Source organism: Erpetoichthys calabaricus, chromosome 3 (assembly GCF_900747795.2).
Source record: "Erpetoichthys calabaricus chromosome 3, fErpCal1.3, whole genome shotgun sequence".
Lineage (NCBI taxonomy): Eukaryota > Metazoa > Chordata > Cladistia > Polypteriformes > Polypteridae > Erpetoichthys > Erpetoichthys calabaricus.
The window spans coordinates 95,727,767-95,750,462 of NC_041396.2; the positions used below are offsets into that span (position 1 = coordinate 95,727,767).

The window sequence follows — 22,696 nt, forward strand, 5'->3', positions numbered from 1 at the left end:
TGTAAAGTATTTATCTTCTAATTAAATTTATTGCACTTATTTCTATACCATCTTCCTGTTGCATGCATTTATTTTGTGTTTCTGATACCTTACGTTGTTTTCTTGATTTTTGAAAAGGTACATTACAAACCTCATGACAATTATTTATACATGACGTTCTTTCTACGGCTTTATTTTCTTAGATGTAGCTGCTTACGATAACGCTGACAGTTTTCTTTAGAAATAGCTGGGTGTGAACGGATCGGTTAACCGTATGTATTTACGTTAATAAAAGATTCACAAGCCGCCTAATCCAATTCATCTGCTTATTTATTTATTTCAAGTGTGAAGTCAAGCAGGAGTAGATCAGACGAATAGGCGAAGAAGAACCGCCCCTTTCACTTTGTTTACAATCTCCATGGATACTCTGTAAGATGTCGGTTGCTAGGATGCAGAGCGAGCGGCGACCAAGCAGAAAAGTCAAGGCAGTAGCCACACTACACAAACCAGCATAAGTGACAAAGACATAGAAGAAACGAAAACTCACGACGCTAATAACTTTACCATGACTTCAAATGCCTGTCACGGGCAGCTGCCTTTTCTGCCTGGAAACTCTTTTAGGGATCTCACAGTAAGTACAGTTTGTGTTCATCTTCTTGATTGTGGTAAATAATTGCGAATTCTTGGCAAGCTTTCGTTTTGATCACTGCTAAACCATAAAAGTTTAGTAGATGTTAATATTAAATAAGTTTCTAGCTACATTAAATCAATTTCTAACTACATTACAGTACAATATTCAAAAAATGAAGTACTTTATAATTCTGATATGTTCACTAGCGCAATATTCCTTTACCGATCTGCTCCTTGACGTAAACACCTGCTATTATAACAAAAGCTGGAAATGCAAACATTGAAAAAAGAACTTGCCATCACGAACAAACTCTGGTCCATCACAGTGCACAAACATACTGTATGCCTGTATTCTTGATTTCAGAGCCGTCCATTAACTACACAAACCTGGAGAAAATACGCGCACAAAAGCAGAACTTGAAAAGTTCACACATGAACAGTTCAGGAGTGAACGACTGCGGCGACGCACAGAAAGCAAAATGTTGTATAGTACTTTGTAACCGTGTTATTTCTGAGTGTTGGATTAACATTCGCAAAACATCACATATGTACCTTCAGGTTTCTTTCTTTCTTTCTTTCTTTCTTTCTTAATATTTAATCGCGCCCACATCAATAATGCGAAACTATCAGCGATGCTTCTCGAAGACAGGAAGAGCGACGATCATTCTAAAGATGATTGGATATTTTCCGAGGACTGACGCGTGAGTTATCCAATTATACTCTCAACCGAAGCACAACCCGCCAGACTTCGTATTGGATGCATTGCAATGCAAAGCGAGGAAGGAGCTGCACAGTAGGCTACTTTATCTTTCCTTTCTTTGAATTTTCTAGTAATTACTTCTGCAGTGGGCAAAACCTAACAGTGGATAACTTTCTTTGCAAATATTTCCATGCTTTATGCCACACAAAATAACTTATCTTGAATATCATATGATGTAGTAATGGAGAGAAAAATGCTAAACGCCTATCAGTTCTTGCAGGTGTGACTCTCCAGATTCCTTCCACACAGAACTTTAAGCACCGTTATATTAAAGAAAAATAAATAAATAAATAGAGTTAATATTCATTGACTCAGTAAGATTTTTTTAAAGTTAGGTAAGGTTATCGCAGTGTAATCCTATCCATTATTTTAAATGTGAACAAGATCTTGATTAACTCAGAAATTCATACATGTGTTTGTTATAACAAAGCGTAGAATCCACTTACTGTATTTAAACTTTCCTTAATGAGTTGCTCATTATTTGTGTTCTCTTAAAATATATACAGTGGTGTGAAAAACTATTTGCCCCCTTCCTGATTTCTTATTCTTTTGCATGTTTGTCACACAAAATGTTTCTGATCATCAAACACATTTAACCATTAGTCAAATATAACACAAGTAAACACAAAATGCAGTTTTTAAATGATGGTGTTTATTATTTAGGGAGAAAAAAAATCCAAACCTACATGGCCCTGTGTGAAAAAGTAATTGCCCCCTTGTTAAAAAATAACCTAACTGTGGTGTATCACACCTGAGTTCAATTTCCGTAGCCACCCCCAGGCCTGATTACTGCCACACCTGTTTCAATCAAGAAATCACTTAAATAGGAGCTGCCTGACACAGAGAAGTAGACCAAAAGCACCTCAAAAGCTAGACATCATGCCAAGATCCAAAGAAATTCAGGAACAAATGAGAACAGAAGTAATTGAGATCTATCAGTCTGGTAAAGGTTATAAAGCCATTTCTAAAGCTTTGGGACTCCAGCGAACCACAGTGAGAGCCATTATCCACAAATGGCAAAAACATGGAACAGTGGTGAACCTTCCCAGGAGTGGCCGGCCGACCAAAACTACCCCAAGAGCGCAGAGACGACTCATTCGAGAGGTCACAAAAGACCCCAGGACAACGTCTAAAGAACTGCAGGCCTCACTTGCCTCAATTAAGGTCAGTGTTCACGACTCCACCATAAGAAAGAGACTGGGCAAAAACGGCCTGCATGGCAGATTTCCAAGACGCAAACCACTGTTAAGCAAAAAGAACATTAGGGCTCGTCTCAATTTTGCTAAGAAACATCTCAATGATTGCCAAGACTTTTGGGAAAATACCTTGTGGACTGATGAGTCAAAAGTTGAACTTTTTGGAAGGCAAATGTCCCGTTACATCTGGCGTAAAAGGAACACAGCATTTCAGAAAAAGAACATCATACCAACAGTAAAATATGGTGGTGGTAGTGTGATGGTCTGGGGTTGTTTTGCTGCTTCAGGACCTGGAAGGCTTGCTGTGATAGATGGAACCATGAATTCTACTGTCTACCAAAAAATCCTGAAGGAGAATGTCCGGCCATCTGTTCGTCAACTCAAGCTGAAGCGATCTTGGGTGCTGCAACAGGACAATGACCCAAAACACACCAGCAAATCCACCTCTGAATGGCTGAAGAAAAACAAAATGAAGACTTTGGAGTGGCCTAGTCAAAGTCCTGACCTGAATCCAATTGAGATGCTATGGCATGACCTTAAAAAGGCGGTTCATGCTAGAAAACCCTCAAATAAAGCTGAATTACAACAATTTTGCAAAGATGAGTGGGCCAAAATTCCTCCAGAGCGCTGTAATAGACTCATTGCAAGTTATCGCAAACGGTTGATTGCAGTTATTGCTGCTAAGGGTGGCCCAACCAGTTATTAGGTTCAGGGGGCAATTACTTTTTCACACAGGGCCATGTAGGTTTGGATTTTTTTTTCTCCCTAAATAATAAAAACCACCATTTACAAACTGCATTTTGTGTGTACTTGTGTTATATTTGACTAATGGTTAAATGTGTTTGATGATCAGAAACATTTTGTGTGACAAACATGCAAAAGAATAAGAAATCAGGAAGGGGGCAAATAGTTTTTCACACCACTGTATTAAATCAAATTCTAATCATTACTATTTGCTTAACTGCCACGGCTCCTAAGAATTTAATGGCACTTGTCTTTTATTTTATTAACTGAACATTTATGGCACGTTCACAATAAATGTTTACCACACTGAAGTGGACATATCACAGTTTGAAAATATTGTGTTTCATAATTTGGAACTATATGGTTAATTCTGTTGTAACTGCTTGGCGGTGTTGGGGTGAAAGACAGATGAATAAACGTGCACTCAGACTACACTGGCAGTTGATGGCCCTTAAAAAGAACCAGGGCTGGATTAACCATTAAGCAAAATAAGCTCTTATTTAGGGCATCAAGGGAAATGGGACACCACAGAAAATTTCCGTTGTGAGATTTACCATGGACCATATGGTGCAAAACTGAAAATGGTGCAGCTGAACCAGGTTCCACATTAAATGAAATAATTACATACTTATGCAGTATATACAATAATAAAAGTAATAATAAAATAGTAATAATGGTGATTAATGTTATGTATTAATCTTGGGAATACACAAAATTAGAATCTGGTAACTGCCTCACAGTCCACCGAGGCTCATATGATTGTTCTTGTCTTGGTCATGTCACCTGTCCTGTTCAGTTGTCTACTGAGAGTGAGTTCTGCTCGTATTTATAGGGGCACCTAAATCTTTTAAGTGTTTATTGTCTTTAAATATCTTAATCCAGCCCTGAAAGGAAAATTGGCTGTTCCTTGGCTGAAATTGCCATTTCCTTCTTTGTCCACCTTCCAACACTGCTACAAACTTTCACAGCTCAGTTCCAAGCAGCTCAGCTTTCTCTCCAACTCATGCCATGATCTCATCTACCACATCCATTGCCTGCACATAAAGACTGCCAGCCACTCACATGGGGTCAGAGGCAACACCATTTTCCCTCACTTTTTCTTACTTCTGTGAGTCAAGCCAAGCTAGGATCCTTCCAGAGACATGTTGGTGGCCATGCACCAAGGCCAATTGATTTAAGCAGAGAAGCAGGTCTCTGAAATCCTGCTGCTTTAAATGCTTGATCTGGATTAAATTCTAAACATAGTCACTTTCTGTGTGGGGTTACATTATTCCCTTGTCCCAAAGATATCTGCATTAGGATAATTGGTGACTCTAAAATGGACTTATGAGTTATTATGTGTGGGCTAGTGTATCTTGCCATTGACTGGTGCCTCATCCAGGGTTGGTTTCTGCCCGAATAGGCTAACACCATTTTTAAGTGACTGTAAGTTGAATAAAACTGGTTCAGAACTGACTGGTGGAACTTGACGTTTTTTCCTAGTTTTGTCACCTGACCCCCTATAGCCTTTAATAGTATTAAGAAAGTTTGATAATAGATGAAGGGCTGGCTCCTACCCTTATTAATGAATGATTAGCTCAATTTATTATATTTTCCTTGTGGATGTCATCACTTTGCTTAGTTGGGCCAGCATTTTAATTATCACACTATGTTTCGTGATGTTGGGGCATTACATGACTGACCTCATAGGTACTGCAGTCTGCAATTACACTCTGTTGCCTCAGTTGCCAGCCGACCAGATCTTCTGTTAGTGTGATTCTGTTACTAAACAAAGTTAACGGACCTCTTTGTCTCTGTTCATATTAATAAATATATGAGCTTGTATGTGTAACTGCGCCAGATTTTGTACTTTTCTGTTACTGTTTTATATGTATAAATATATGTAAGAACTGCTAGTCTTACTTCAGTGATAACTGCTTCAAAAATTTAACTAATGAAATCCTTTATTTTATGTAACACTTTTAAAAGACATATACTGTCAAAACCTATCATTTCAGTAGTTTAATTCTCAGCTTGATAGTTATTGGATTGTCTTGTTAAAGAGGGACTACAGTAAAAGCTTTACTTTGTTCATATTTTCTGTTTCAGAAAACCTTACATGGCAGGCCTCAAACACTGAAATATAAGAATGGCTATGCTGTGCCTCAGCGCCCACTTGTAGGAATTGGACGGGAACCGCTTCTTGTGGACCAATTTACTCAGTCTGAGCTCGATCAGATGAACAGGCAGAGAGCTATACTTACTTATGGACCTGCTCGGACTCATCCACTTCCAGACTTCATCCCAGCACATGTGGCTTTTGACAAAAAGGTAATGGAAATTGATTTCATAATGAGTATTGTTAATGGGCCAAAAACATTTTAGTACATTTTGTAATCCTAGATAAACCCACATTATTCTGTTGAGCCTGCCTTGACAATGCAACAAAAAGCTGAGAATTAAACACCATTCTAGCACTATTTATATATAGTACTGTGTTTTTATATATGTTAGTAAGACACATTATAATATGTCGCCTCTTCAACTCAGTCACAGGACGCCTGAGGAGTCTTCTTGTTTTCCCTATGTCTGTATGGTATTTCTCCAGTTGAAAAGTTTTCCCTCCAATGTCTCAAAGATGTACAAATAATGCTTATATTAAATTGTCCCTGTATGACTGAGTGTGCCTTGCAATGGACTGGTGTCCTGTCCAAGAATGATTCATGTGTTGTGCAATTGGGATAAAACTTTGGCTTCCTGTAAATCTGCACTGGAAATAAAAGAATGCATACAGAGCTCATAAATATTTGCTTTCTATTCCAAATCAAGTGTTTTGGTGCTAAACTGCTTCTTTCTTTTACGCTGTGATCTGCTCAAAGGCCAAATGAAGTAGATAGATACATTTTAAAACATGGAGTTTTTGTCCATATTGAGGGGTATTCATAGTTTCTTTGCTGTCTTGGGCCATTGATAATGTCCAAACCCTAAATCAGAGATTTAAGTGCTATAAGTGCTTTCACATTGTCATCTATTTGAACATTTAATGAGATAGATAAATGTGAAATTAGGAAATGATAAATAGTTCACTATATGGTATAGCAAAAGAATAAAAACATTGCCACAGTTATTCACAAAATTTGTAATGTTCATTTTCATTCTTGTATCATTTTTCATAATTTAAACAGCTTAATATATTGATCAGCCACAACATTAAAACAAATGAGAGGTGATGTGGATAACATTAATTATGCCATTACAGTGGCACCTGTCAAGGGGTGGGATGTATTAGGCAGCAAGTGAGCAGTGATGTGTTGGAGGCAGGAAAAATGGGCAAGTGTAAGGATGTGAGCGACTTTGGTTTAGGCCAAATTGTGATGGCTAGACAACTGGGTCAGAGTATCTCTAAAACGCCTGGGGGCCCCATGTATAATGCCGTGCGTAGAACTCACACTATAACATGGCGTAAGCACAAAAGCGGGATTGTGCGTAAGCAAACTTCCATGTTCTTCCGCTTCATAAATCCCGATCAGCATGAAAAGTAACGCACATGCACGTGCCTGCTGTCCCGCCCCAACTCCTCCCAGAATTACACCTCTTTGAATGTGCAAATCAATATAAATAGCCCTTAAGCTCAGCCTTCTGTGAAAAGACAATGGGAAAAGCACGGGGGAAAATATAAGAATTTCAGTGAATACCAAGTGAAGGCAAGGAAAAACATACTATTTGTTGGTTTAAACAGTGGTATAATCAACCAAAGAAAGTTGATCGGGTGACAGAGTGTCGGAGAAACTTGAAAGCTCAAGTTCACAAAGTTGCACAGTGCCCACAGACAAAAAAAAAAAAAAATAAGCACATGGTGGGGAAAAAAGCACGAAATGTCAACTTTAATCTCGAAATTTCCACTTTAATCACGTAGTTTATTTTGCCATTAAAGTAGAACATCATAAACTTCATCTTAAAATCGTTTAATTTACTAGTTTCTCAAATCCCATCGTAACTAAACTAGCACGTTAAATGCTTTGTTCTGTATTTGATCTTTTGTGTGCTCTATGTGTGTGAATCACTACCTGCTTCTTAAACGGGCTTTCTCTTTCACCGACAGGACACAGAATCCATTACATTCATAATATTACAGCTCTCTGAATAATTAAAATAATTAGATGTATATGAAATATCTTTTTCATGGATAATAGGAATGAAAGCATGTTATTAAACATGGGAACACAGTGACGCACTGATTGTTCATGTCTCACGCAAGATGCTTGCTGCACCATGTGCGACCTTCAATGAAATAATTTATCGCAGCAGTACTGTCTCTTTCAAAAATACTAACCTCCAATTCTTGTCCTTACTATTCTTTCTCCAAATACCCAATCGCCACACCATTAGCTCTGTAATAGATGTTAAGCCATCTGTAAGCTTAGAACGACGATTCTTCAAAACGTTTAAGGAACATTGAAATATCTTCATAGTACATGTTTAATTATTCTATCTATCTATGCTACCAGTGTTGCGCCAGCCCAGCAAGAAAGCACGAGGTATAGAATAATCCGTGAACTAGCCAGCACTGCGGCACCGTGTCCTCACATGTTTGATTATTAACAATATTGATTATTTTAATTAAGTTAAAGTATTATCTGTATAATATAATCAACATATTTTGCTGCATTTCATCTTAAAAATGATATCGTCATCATATGTAAATACGCGCTTTATAAAGTGGCGCAGGTTGTGCAATATTATAACTGTTATGCAAGATCACAGTGAGGTAATTGTAACTTATAAGTACAAACAGTTCTACAAGGAGCACTTGATGGACTGATTGAGTGCGTTTAAAGTTCTTGGGATGAAACTGTTTCTGAACCGTGAGGTCAGTACAGGAAAGGCTCTAAAGTGTTTTGCCGTGGCTGAGGCAGCATGTGCTTGATGCTGTATCCCGATAATTCTCTTTCCGATCAGCTGCTGCTGTGATTCCAAACTCAAATACAGTGATATAAATACTCCGAGTGGTGCAGTGAGATTAATATGGAAAAAGATGATCCGCTGTGGCAACCCTTAATGGGAGCAGCTGAAAGAAGAAAAAGAAGGTGCAGTGAGAGTAACAACGCTAAAGCAGTTATGGTATTTGGAATACTATAGCTATTCCCTGGACCATTATGTTGTTACAGGTTAATTACAATCAGATGCATTACACTAATACACAATATGCAGTTAGTTTCAGTGTATTTATAAAGCCGTGTCAGGAATGTGGATCGAAGAAAGAAAGGGTAACCACACAGGAACAGTAGCACTGCTTTGACGCTGGGTGCCGCCTGTCTGCAGAACCGAGCGGAGAACTTGCGTATGCCAGGGTATAAGGTACCGTGGAAATGTGCGTGGCTTTACACCAAGTTTAGGTTTTATATATCGCGATTTGTGCGTGGAAACGTTCGTATGCAACATTTCCCAAGAGAATCCACTACATCCACTAAACAGTCATCTTCAGACAGAGGAGCAGCTTCAGCGACAGACTGCTGTCACTGTCCTGCTCCACTGACAAACTGAGGAGATCATTCCTCCCCTAAACTATGCGACAATTCCACCCGGGGTGGTGGGGGGGCGGGGGGGGGGGGGAGGGGGGGGGTTTAAACGTTAACATTATTCAAAGTTATTGTCTGTTTTTACCTGCATTTTTATTACTTTTTAATTTTATATTGTTTTTTGTATCAGTATGCTGCTGCTAGAGTATGTGAATTTCCCCTTGGGATTAATAAAGTATCTATCTATCTATCTATCTATCTATCTATCTATCTATGCGTACACACCGTTTATACATGAGGCCCCATGTCTTTTGGAGTGTTAGTAAAAGTGGTCCAAGGTAGGACAATCGGTGAAGTGACGACAGGGTCATGGGTGCTCAATGCTCATTGATTATCCTGGGGAGCGAAGGCTAGCCCATCTGGTCCGATCTCACAGAAGAGCTACTTTAGCACAAACTACTGAAAAACTTAGTGCTGGCCATGAGAGATAAGTGTCAGAAAAACACAGTGCAACACAACTTGCTGTGTATGGGGCTGCTTAGCAACAGATCGGTCAGATTGCCTATGCCAACCCGTGTCCACTATTGAAGACACCTACAATTGGAAATTGAGCATCAGAACTTGATCTTGGAGCAAAGGAAGAAGGTGGCCTAATTTGATGAATCACATTCTCTTTTAGATGATGTGGACGGCCAGGTGCGTGTTCGTTGTTTACTTACGGAAGATATCTGTAGGATGCATTAAGGGAAGAAGGCAGTGTGATGCTCTGGGGAGTGTTCTGCTGGGAAACCTTGGGTTCTGGCATTCATGTGGTTGTTACTTTGGCACATATAATGTACACTCCTTCATGGCAACAGCCACACTGCAAAAATTGTTCACAAATGGTTTGAGGAACATGGCGGAGTTCAAGGGGTTGACTTGGTCTCCAAATTCCCCAGCTCTCAATCCGGTAGAACAACTGTGAGATAAGCTGGAAAAACAAGTCTGATCCATGGAGGCTCCATCTTGCAACTTACAGGACTTAAAAGATCATTTGTTAGAGCCTTAGTGCCAGATACCATAGGACAGCTTCAGAGATCTTATGGAGTCCATGCCTCAATGGGTTTTGCTGGCACACAATATTAGGCAGGTGGTTTTAATGTTGTGGCTGATCAGTGTATTATACTTACTGTATGTTCTGGTCATTTATATTATTGCAGAATGGTGCACTTCAGATAGAACCTTGTATAGCAAAAGATGATGGTGCAAGCAAGTCTTCTGAAAACAATTCTGCTATTTGCCTTATTTTTAAAAATACTAATCGATTAACTAGTTTAAATTTGGGGAGCAGTGTGGCAACAGTGGTTATTGCTGCTGCCTCACAATGCCCAAGTTTAAAGCTCAATCTCAGTTTCTTTCTTGTTCGTAGTTTGCACATTTTCCCCATGTCTTTTTATTCTGGTTTGACTATGTATGGAGAAGTTTCTATTTCAGATTTAATTGCACAATCTCTATTCAAAAATAGTAGTGACTTCATCACAATCCTTTTCTGAGTTTTATCACTAATTACATTTACTCTTTATTGCCCTCTTCTGTTCCCAACAAATATTTTTTACAAAGTGGAATACACATATGTGACTTCAATAACTTATGAAGCCTTGTAATCATAAGAACAACAAATGTAATGTTTTTCTCATTTTAGGTTCTACGATTCAACGGGTATTTCAGACAAGATATTGAAGGTTCTTCTGAGAATGAGTATTATGTGCGCCCTATTGTTGTTTATTATTACCTGGAGGATGACAGCATTTCAATTGTGGAACCAGTGGTAGAAAACTCTGGAATACCTCAAGGGAAACTGGTCAAGCGACATCAGCTCCCAAAAAATGCCCTGGGTGAGACATATCACTGGAAAGATCTGAACCTCAGAACAGACCTCATTGTTTATGGAACTGTGTATCGGCTATGTGACTGTGATCTCTTCACAAGGGTAAGAACATATAATGTTCTACATAACAAAAAGATAGGCATGTTTTGTAAAGCCATCAATTAACCACTTTTCCTTTACAGCGGAATCAACAAATGCAGTCATGTGAAAAAGTAATTACACCCTCTGAAATGTTTGTTTTTTGTAACCTATTTGGACATATCAAGATTCGATTTTCATTTAAATAGTATTTTTAGATAAACATGATGCAATTGAAATACACAATAGAAATTTTACTTTGAAATAGTTTATGCAATGAAAAATGAACAGATATTCCATTTCCTTCTGTTGAAAAAGTAAATACACCCTTGGCTATACTATCACTCCATTTTCTACTGTAATAAGTTTTTCCACATGTGAATTTTGAATTTATGTTTATTTTAATTATATCATGGACTACAAAATGTAAATATGGCATGCATGTTTGTTATATTATTCCACCTTTACCTATAGATACTGTTTAACTGAAGATCAAATCTTGATATGTCCACATAAATTATAAAAGAAAAAAAATTTACATTGGATATACTTACTTTTCACAAAACAGCATACTATTGTATGAAAGAGTGACACAACAGTGCAGTGCTTACTAACTCCTGCCTGCTTATGGTTTCAGAAGACTGGGTTTGAATTATGGGCTGGGTTGTTTTCTGTATGGAGTTTAATGTGCACCTCATATCTACACAGTCAGTCACTTGGTACTACGGATTTCACTCCCATCCAGTGCCAGTGCTAGGTTATTTTGTGCCCATAGGCCAAGCTTATTAGTGCGCCAACTGATTGTTAGGCAGCTAACCCATGCAGGTGGGTCCCCCCCCCCCCCTTATGATGCTTAATTTGCCTTAATGATGGCTCTGGCCCTGCTCTCTTCCCATTGATATATGTGTGCCTGATTTCAACTCTTAGCCTTGCATTTTCTCCCAGTGTTTACGTAGGCTTTCCATAATGACTTAAAGAAATAAAGATTAAGTTAAATTGTTATTCTTAGTTGGCCAAGTGTGAGAGTGATTGACTCCATCTCTAGTCGGAGCTGGTTGCTTTCTACTTTGTATCTTATAGCGTCTATTATAGTGGTATACTGCCCATAATTGTAAGACTTAAGAAATGTAGTAAGTGTACAGGTAGATGGATTCAGTAAATGGGTGGATAGAAAGAAATAATATCAAGCACCACAGCCTGCTGTCTTACTTTCAGTTATTTGTACTACTGCATCTCTTGAAAATTATTTTCCAGTCTACGGGAATGTAGTTGATTGTCCATCTGGGTGAAGATGCTACTCCTTGTTGACAGGCACATCACTGGGTAGAAGGCAAACGAGTGTTAAAAATACTGGAACAGAAAATTTCTCTACATGCAGATGATATGGTTTTGTATATATCAGACCCACAAAATACTGTGCCTGCAGTCTTAACAGCACTAGCAGAATTTCAAAAGATCTCTGGTCTCAGAATTAATTTGAATAAAAGTGTGCTCTTTCCAGTGAATTCTCAAGCATACTGTACAATATCAGATTGGACACCTTCCATTTTGTTATTGCAGATCAGTTTAAATACCTAGGGGTAAATATCACAAGTAAACATCAAGCTTTTTATTAACAAAATTTCGCCGTCTGTATGGAAAAAATTAAGCAAGACTTGCATAGATGGTCAACGCTCCAGCTCACTCTAGCTGGAAGAATTAACGTTGTTAAGATGAATATTCTTCCTAAGCTTCTCTTTTTATTTCAAAACATTCCAATATACATCAATAAATCGTTCTTTAAGAAATTAGATTCAACCATAACTACATTTACTTGGAGTTCAAAACATCCACGTATCCAAAAAGCGACCCTACAAAGACCTAAGACAGAAGGTAGCATGGCTCTACCTAACTTTCAGTTTTATTACTGGGCAGCAAATATACAAGCTATAAAAACCTGGACACAAATAGATGAAAATACACAGGCTGGGTCTGCAATAGAAATAAAATCCTGCAGTACTTCTCTATATTCCCTGCTTTGTGCCCCAATAAATGCAAGTTATCGCTAATATACTAATCACCCAATTGTGCTTCTCTCACTCAGAACCAATGTAGAAAGCATTTTAAGATGGAGAATCTTTTATCTGTGGCACCTCTGCATGAGAACCACCTTTTTCAAACCTTGCATACATATGCAGTTTTTAATATCTGGAAAACATTTGGGATTAAATTGCTTAGAGATCTTTATATAGACAACATCTTTGCATCCTATGAACAATTACATTCCAAATTTAATTTTCCAGCAACACATTTTTTTCACTATCTTCGAATTAGAAACTTTGTCAAACAGAACCTGCCCGATTTTCCCCATCTCCCACATTCCTCTATGCTGGAAAAAATATTGCTCAGTCTCAAGGATTCAGACAGCATTTCTGCAATATTTAAAAATATTTACAGTCCCTTTCAAAGATCCAAGAGGACAATGGGAAAAGGATCTCTCACTCAACATCTCAGAAAAGGAGTGGAAGGTAGCAATGCAGAGAATTCACTCAAACTCCATATGTGCAAAGCATATAATTATTCAACTCAAAATTATATAATCGAGCACATCTGTCTTGCTTGAAATTGTCCAAAATGTTTCCAGGGCAAGACCCAACCTGTGAACACTGCAATCAAGCTCCAGCCTCACTGGGTCACATGTTTTGGGCCTGCACCAAATGAACATCATTCTGGACAAACATTTTTAAATGCCTTTCAGACAGCCTTGGTGTCACAATCCCTCCTAACCCATTAACAGCTATGTTTGGTGTTCTTCCAGATGGGCTTAAAGTGGAGAAGGACAAAAAAAAAACTGTGATCGCCTTCACTACACTATTGCCGCGCAGACTTATTTTGCTAAACTGGAAGAATCCTAACTCTCCTCTTTTAAGTCAGTGGGTAACTGATGTTATATATTATTTGAAACTGGAAAAAATCAAATTCTCACTTAGAGGATCTGTGCAGAACTTTTTCAAAACCTGGCAGGATCTAATCAATAACATTTTAGAATAAGCTCTTAAAGCACCAAGGAAGCAGATTCTCTCCCCATTTCTTTTTCTTCTCCATTTATCTGTATCCGCCGGTTACACACCTCAATTTATTTATTTTTACTATTTTTAAGTTTTCGTCCGTGGGTGGTGGGGTGGGGGTATGATTTGTTTTCAATCCTATTTTTTTGTAAAAATTTATCTATTTGTATGGAATGATTACAATAAAATCAATCAAATTTTAAAAAAATACATAAATAAAAATACTGGAACAAATGACAAAAGTATTATACTCATGCATCAGAAATGCTAATTCTTGTGGATAATTAGTCATGTACAGATATCTTATGAGGGTTTTTTTTTTTCATGCCAGACTGACTTCTCGCTGCCTGCTAAACAAGCAAATTGACACAACTTAGATCTATTTGTCTTAGGCCTCACTACCCCCAAATCCAGGTTTGGATTCAAAGCTAAGGAACCTTTCCTGGCAAGATGGGTGTGGCACGTTATGCATTTAGTGTTTTCACATTTTTATTAACTGAAATATTGGGAGAGTTATAAACACCATCTCTGATGACAAAGCCGTCTTTGCCACTTTGTTTTACTTCACACTCGAGACCTCTGTTTCACTGGAAACACCACTGACTGCTAAATGAAAAATGACCTGCCTGTGCTGCTTTGAACATTACTCAGTGTTCAGTGTTTTTATATTTTCTCTGTGGTTTGGATAATGCACAGAACATTCCGTCCAAAATCCCACTTTTCATCCCTTTATCTGGAACAACATGGTAATTGGTGCATAGTTGCTCTTTCTTGCTTACTCATAAAACCACAATGGCTAAATGTGCTGCTTTTGGAAAAGATAGCTGCAGTGTAGAAGGTCGTGCAGAAAGTGACTGACTTTGAAATATATGGCCACTGGCTTTTACAAGAGAAGAAGTGGATTGTTAAATTTACACAATAATGATATGTAACTAGCTGTGCTACCTGTTTAAGACGGGTTGAAATCTAACTCATCAATGTAGACTTCGGTTGTTAACATTTGCAGTGCACCCTGCAATGTATATGTCTGTTATGTGCCATTTCTATGGGATTTGTGAAAGCAGTGTTAATGTTTGTGATGTGCCATCTATTTGAATGACAAAGACATAGTAATCAGATGGGAACACAGATGGACACACTGACATATTTACCCTTTTATTAATGTGGATATTCTATACATCAGGTAACGTGCTGAAATCAGGTCTGATAAATAGCTTTGGGATAATCCTAGTCAGTGATTGTAATTTAGCTTGTTGAACCAGATCTTCTCACTTGTTTCAATGGGGGAATATTTCAAATTTCCACTCTATAGCCTTTTAACAAAGTGTTTTTAGGACACCCTGTGCAACTCCTTCATGGACCTTATTTGGCAATGCTAGATTGTACAGGACCCTACCTGCTTTACTGTTTGGAGGTTTACCACAGTACTGTCTGATGCCATTTGTCACCTTGGTGGTATACCTGGCCAGTTGGGCATCCCAAATCCATAGTGAAATCTGAAATGCTTCTCTGATTACCATTTTTAAAGGTATGGACTCTGCTGCTTTTCTGGTATGAACTTATTGCCAGTGCTGCTCAACCCAGTTTTCTTACTTTTCTAGTTTCTGCTTCATTGTGACACAATGCTATGCTTATTGTGAAGGTGATAGAAATTATCTCATATATACTAGGATCAATGCTATTCAGTTTGCTAGCAGAAGTTAGCTTTTCAGGACTCAGTTACACAACATTTTGAAGAACTGATTTACCTATTGATTTTCAAAAGCTGTCCAGATTTTAATTGAAAATGTATGAATTCAGCTAAACTTGGGGGCCATAGCCAATGCTATTTTATTCTGTAGAAACACTGGCAAGGTTGCATGTTAGATTAATCAGCAACTACACAAAGGAAAATGAATCAATGTCACTCTTTATTAACAAGAACGAAAACTGAAAAGCCGATAAAGCTTGGACTGGTACATTTCATATACTGCTATTAAATGTGAAATATTTAAAAAAGATAAATCTACAAGGGTATATGTACACGCAGGGTAAATCTTTCTAATAAATATACATGGATAAATGCGCAAACTCCACACTTGCTTATTGAGACTGTGACGATGTGCCCTGCATTGGTCTGTCCTTGTATCTAATGCAGACAGCTCTCTGCGACCCTGAAACAGACTAAGCAGGTAAAGGAAAGCAATACGTTATTGAATACACTTTGACAGCACAGTAACCTGAATGGCACACTTACCACTTGCACTTTATTACAATTTATTACATCTGCTTATATGTCTATATAGTACTTGAGTCAAAGAGAGGAGTAAGGCTGACCACTACTTTATTCACCCTTTTATGGCATCCCTTAGCTTTTCCGTACTTTAATTATTTGATTTTCTGCTCTGACTCTCTATTGAATATACATCTTTATTGTCATTTCTGTATGTCAGGATGGTATCCTGCTTTGTAATAATATTTGTTATCCATAAGAAACATACTAAATGCCATGTTAAAATTCATACAGCACTATCTTGCAGCACTATGTGGGAGACACCTTGTTTATTTAATAACCCTCATTTTTTTTTATAAAGTGTACATAACTACTGGACTTTCTTTCTAGTCATAGATTATGACCTGTGGTTTTACTAGAGGAATTTCTAGTTTTATCAAAAACTCTGGAAGAATTTATAGGCAAAATGTGTGCTTGCATATAGTTGGGTCTTATACAATCTACCTATCCTTTTAGTATGTTAGTATATTGTATATGGGTTTGATTCTTCACCTAGTAACTGTTAGTGTGGATTTTAGACCCTGTGTCTGTATGGATTCTTCATCCCCATCAAAAAATGTATCAGTATGGTTGTAAACTTTAAACTGGACTGATGTGTGTGTGTGTGTGTGTGTGTGAGAGAGAGAGTAAATGTGTTCCATAAGGTAGTGGCCCATTTCTGGGATTGGTTCCTTTTTTGCTCCTGATACTACCAGGATAGGTTCCAGCACTTAAAGGGCCTTAAAAATTGGATCAAATTACTACAGAAAAAGGATAGATGGGTAAATGAATATGTACTTCCACATATATTTATACAACTAGGGAGTTCACCCCTGCTCGCTTCGCTCGCCAAACCCCCCCCCGGCCAGTGCTACGCACAAGCCACTTTGCGTCTGTGCTGCTTGCGTTGTGAAGAGGGGGGCTGAACGCACCCCAAGGAGACGTTGCTCCCCTGAAACCCCCTTTTAAATGGTGACACAATGGGAAACAAATAGTTTTTTTTTTTTTACCTCCTTTTTGCTTGATCAGCTCCTGGATGATCACCGCATCTTGTGCAATGCTTCGAACATTTAAAAGCCTGTACAGCAGCTGTCCTACTCTTTGTCTTTTATTTTCGGTCCCGGGCATGGTTAAATCTCTCGGCACAAAGTCTCGTCTCATGGGATGCGAGTTCTTGATATTTTTTAGTTTATAATTTAAAATAAGCCCAATTTAAAGCGTGACATAAAAACGTCACATAAAATCGTTGCACTTTTAGGCCTAGGATTTTATTTATATATATCCATCCATCCATCTATCCATTATCCAACCCGCTATATCCTAAACTACAGGGTCATGGGGGTCTGCTGGAGCCAATCCCAGCCAACACAGGGCACAAGGCAGGAAACAAACCCTGGGCAGGGCGCCAGCCCACCACAGGGCAAACACACACATCAAGCACACACTAAGGACCATTTAGAATTGCCAATGCACCTCACCTGCATGTCTTTGGACTGTGGGAGGAAACAGGAGCACCCGGAGGAAACTCACGCAGACATGGGGAGAACATGCAAACTCCACGCAAGGAGGACCCGAGAAGCGAACCCGGGTCCCTTAACTGTGAGGCAGCAGCGCTACCACTGCGCCTCCCTATATATATATGTACAGTATATACATACATACATATATATATACACACACGCACGCACACGCACACAGTGGAACCTCGGGTCACAAACATCTCTGACCATGTACAAATCGGGTTACGACCAAAAAGTTCGCCAAACTTTTGCATCTGTTCACGACCACACACTCGGGTGACGAACAAGCCAGTTTCCCTTCCGGTTTGAACGCGCCGATGATTTCCGCAAGTGTTCAGTCTCTCCCTGTGCAGCGAGAGAGAGAGAGAGAGAGAGAGAGCCCAAGCAGAAGTAGTAAACATTACAGAAGAAGTAAGTAAACATTTAGTTTACTGTTACACTGTGCATTCTATGGTATAATTAACTATTTTTGTGCTTAAAAATCTTTAAAAAATATATATATATTTACATAAAGCTCGTACGGTCCAGAATGGATTAATTGTATTTACATACAATCCTATGGGGAGTTTTGGAATGAATTACGGTCGTGACCCGAGGTTCCACTGTATTTCTATATTATATTATTATTTTATATATATATATATATATATATATATTATATATATACAGTGGAACCTCTAGATACGAGTTTAATTCGTTCCAGCACTGAGCTTGTATAGCGAATTTCTCGTATCTAGAACAAACTTCCCCATTGAAAATAATGGGAATCCAGTTAATCCGTTCCGCACCCCAAATATATTAACATAAAAATCAATTTTCCTAACAAATAACACTGATAAATTATATATACTGTAGTCTACCTTTAATAAATAACACTGGTAAATAATATAACTGATTATTAAAAGAATCAAAACAGGTGTCTAAAGTGCAGTAGAGCATTCAATAAATCTTTAAATAAATAATCCTTAAAACAGTTGTGAAGTGGAGGTTTAAAATACACAAGAATAACAATCCTTTAACACGAGGTTAAAACGTCAAAAGGATGCAGTCTTTAAAAAACAGATGACAATCCCCGGTGTTTCTTCTCTGTTAGCGTCTCACCTGCGGGCTCTGCAACAGGTGAGGCACTCTTAATGCAGCTGACCTTCTCTACACCGTCCTGCTTCAGCTGTTTGGCTCGCCTGTTCAGCTCACTGTTCAGCTACACGCGAGCCTGCACACGCGAGCCTGTACTCGCTCGCTCTCCCGCACCGACCGACTGCCTGCCTGCCTGCCTGCCTGCCTGCCTGCTGCAACCTCCGTTCTCTCTCCTGTTTTCTTTTACTTCTTCTCCCCCTTAACCGGCTCGCGCTTCTCTATATATGCGGGGAGCTGCAGCCCATCAGGCACAGGAACAATCATGGATGTGGGCAGTTTCCCACCTGTGCACTTAAGTGAGAAACGCAGACACCGCAGATCGCAGCTCGCAACTGCTACCACGCCCCCTCGCTAAGCTGAGAGCTATACCCACAGCCTGGCTCGTTACGCGAGCCAATGCTCGCATTTAGATCTGAATTTTTCGCTCATACTTTCCTCGTATTTTGAATTTCTCGTATACAGAGGTGATCGTATCTCGAGGTTCCACTGTATATATATATATATATATATATATATATATACTAGCAAAATACCCGCGCTTCGCAGCGGAGAAGTAGTGTGTTAAAGAGGTTATGAAAAAGTAAAGGAAACATTTTAAAAATAACGTAACATGATTGTCAATGTAATTGTGTTGTCATTGTTATGAGTGTTGCTGTCATATATATATATATATACATACATATACACATATATTATATATATATATATATATATATATTATATATATATTAATATATATATATATATATATTATATATTATATATATATATTATATATATAATTAATATATATATATATATATATATATATATATATATATACACATATATATATATATATATATATATATAAATATATATATATATATATATATATGGAAGAGAAGGTCTGTGATACGGTTTGCATATTTGCAGTTGGAGATCCACAAAGGGAGAAAAAACGAATCACGTATCATAAAATAGTTTTATTCCTGAGATTTCATTAGAGGATAATGCTTAGACTTACAAGAATCAAAGGCAATATATAGCAACACATTCAGTATTGGGGGGGGGGTGGGTGTTGGTGACTAAGTCAGTATGATCAAGGGGGGGGGGGAGGTATCGTTTAATTTTAGTGCATATGCCCTTCTTAAGTTGGCATATGCTGGGTTTATGTCCAAGTGTCTGTTGATGGCGTTTTCATCTGATAGCCAAGACTCGGTCAACTCTCTGGCGCTTTTTGTACTGGCCTTAAATTTTACTTTTACGTTGTCCCAGTTGAATGTGTGTCCTGTCGATTTAGTATGTGCATATATCAAAGATAGTGCGTCCTTTCTTCTGACGGCGTTGCGATGTTCCTGTACACGTGTTGAGATTTTTTTTTGACGTTTGTCCTATGTATACAGCTGAGCAAGAATTGCATGGAATACTATAAACTGCGTTTCGTGTTTCGGCTGTCGATTTCTTGTTTTTAGCATTAAACAGGTCCATGCGCAGATTGTTGGTGGGTTTATGTGCTATTTTGATGCCCCACTTGGTCAGGGTGCGTGCCGTGCCTTCTGACACATTATGGTGTCAAACAATGCTACGCAGACAAGATTCTACACTCCGCCAGCAATCACCCGGTATCTCATAAACGGAGCTGCGTGAAAACCCTATTTAAACGAGTCCACACGCATTGTAATACCAAGGAAACAAAAATTAATGAGAGACGCTATCTGTTTCAACTTTTCACCTCGAACGGATACTCAAAATCATTCATTAATCGGAGTCTACACAGCAGACGCCAAAGGAATCAGCATGCAATCGACGTAAATCAGAACCCCCACCCCACCTGGCATTCACTCCCGTATCACCATAATGTGTCAGAAGGCACGGCACGCACCCTGACCAAGTGGGGCATCAAAATAGCACATAAACCCACCAACAATCTGCGCTGGTCCTGTTTAATGCTAAAAACAAGAAATCGACAGCCGAATCACGAAACGCAGTTTATAGTATCCATGCAATTCTTGCTCAGCTGTATACATAGGACAAACGTCAAAAAAAAATCTCAACACGTGTACAGGAACATCGCAACGCCATCAGAAGAAAGGACGCACTATCTTTGATATATGCACATACTAAATCGACAGGACACACATTCAACTGGGACAACGTAAAAGTAAAATTTAAGGCCGTACAAAAAGCGCCAGAGAGTTGGCCCGAGTCTTGGCTATCAGATGAAAACGCCATCAACAGACACTTGGACATAAACCCAGCATATGCCAACTTAAGAAGGACATATGCACTTTAATTAAACGATACCTCCCCCCCCCCCCCCTTGATCATACTGACTTAGTCACCAACACCCACCCCCCCCCCCCCCCCCCAATACTGAATGTGTTGCTATATATTGCCTTTGATTCTTGTAAGTCTAAGCATTATCCTCTGATGAAGATCCCTGATAGGGGTTGAAAGCTCAGGAATAAAACTATTTTATGATACGTGATTCGTTTTTTCTCCCTTTGTGGATCTCCAACTGCAAATATATATACATATATATATATATATATATATATATACATATATATATATATATATATACACAGATATATATATATATATATATATATATATACATACATATACACATATATATATATATATATATATATACACATATATATATATATATATATATATATATATATATATATATATATATATATATATATATATATATATATATATATATATACAGTGGTGTGAAAAACCTATTTGCCCCCCTTCCTGATTTCTTATTCTTTTGCATGTTTGTCACACAACATGTTTCTGATCAACAAACACATTTAACCATTAGTCAAATATAGCACAAGTAAACACAAAATGCAGTTTTAAATGATGGTTTTTATTATTTAGGGAGAAAAAAAAATCCAAACCTACATGGCCCTGTGTGAAAAAGTAATTGCCCCCTTGTTAAAAAATAACCTAACTGTGGTGTATCACACCTGAGTTCAATTTCCGTAGCCACCCCCAGGCCTGATTACTGCCACACCTGTTTCAATCAAGAAATCACTTAAATAGGAGCTGCCTGACACAGAGAAGTAGACCAAAGCACCTCAAAAGCTAGACATCATGCCAAGATCCAAAGAAATTCAGGAACAAATGAGAACAGAAGTAATTGAGATCTATCAGTCTTGGTAAAGGTTATAAAGCCATTTCTAAAAGCTTTGGGACTCCAGCGAACCACAGTGAGAGCCATTATCCACAAATGGCAAAAACATGGAACAGTGGTGAACCTTTCCCAGGAGTGGCCGGCCGACCAAAATTACCCCAAGAGTGCAGAGACGACTCATCCGAGAGTCACAAAAGACCCCAGGACAACGTCTAAAGAACTGCAGGCCTCACTTGCCTCAATTAAGGTCAGTGTTCACGACTCCACCATAAGAAAGAGACTGGGCAAAAACGGCCTGCATGGCAGATGTCCATGACGCAAACCACTGTTAAGCAAAAAGAACATTAGGGCTCGTCTCAATTTTGCTAAGAAACATCTCAATGATTGCCAAGACTTTTGGGAAAATACCTTGTGGACTGATGAGACAAAAGTTGAACTTTTTGGAAGGCAAATGTCCCGTTACATCTGGCGTAAAAGGAACACAGCATTTCAGAAAAAGAACATCATACCAACAGTAAAAATATGGTGGTGGTAGTGTGATGGTCTGGGTTTGTTTTGCTGCTTCAGGACCTGGAAGGCTTGCTGTGATAGATGGAACCATGAATTCTACTGTCTACCAAAAATCCTGAAGGAGAATGTCCGGCCATCTGTTCGTCAACTCAAACTGAAGCGATCTTGGGTGCTGCAACAGGGACAATGACCCAAAACACACCAGCAAATCCACCTCTGAATGGATGAAGAAAAAACAAAATGAAGACTTTGGAGTGGCCTAGTCAAAGTCCTGACTGAATCCAATTGAGATGCTATGGCATGACCTTAAAAAGGCGGTTCATGCTGGAAAAACCCTCAAATA

General features: G+C 38.5%; 1 protein-coding gene across 2 annotated transcripts in view; it reads left to right on the forward strand.

Moving 5' to 3' along the window:
* The first annotated feature begins 431 nt into the window (after nt 1-431).
* The window catches only part of efhc1 (EF-hand domain (C-terminal) containing 1), a 67,299-nt gene continuing 45,034 nt past the window's right edge, over nt 432-22,696 (forward strand). Inside the window, exons 1-4 of one of the 2 annotated variants that reach the window (XM_051924609.1) lie at nt 501-610; nt 1,240-1,402; nt 5,398-5,619; nt 10,489-10,776. In XM_051924609.1, coding sequence (XP_051780569.1) covers nt 1,367-1,402; nt 5,398-5,619; nt 10,489-10,776 — 546 coding nt within the window. In that variant the 5' untranslated portion in view covers nt 501-610; nt 1,240-1,366. Of the gene's footprint in view, nt 611-1,239; nt 1,403-5,397; nt 5,620-10,488; nt 10,777-22,696 lie in introns of both variants that reach the window. The other variant, XM_028797186.2, reaches the window with a different exon arrangement.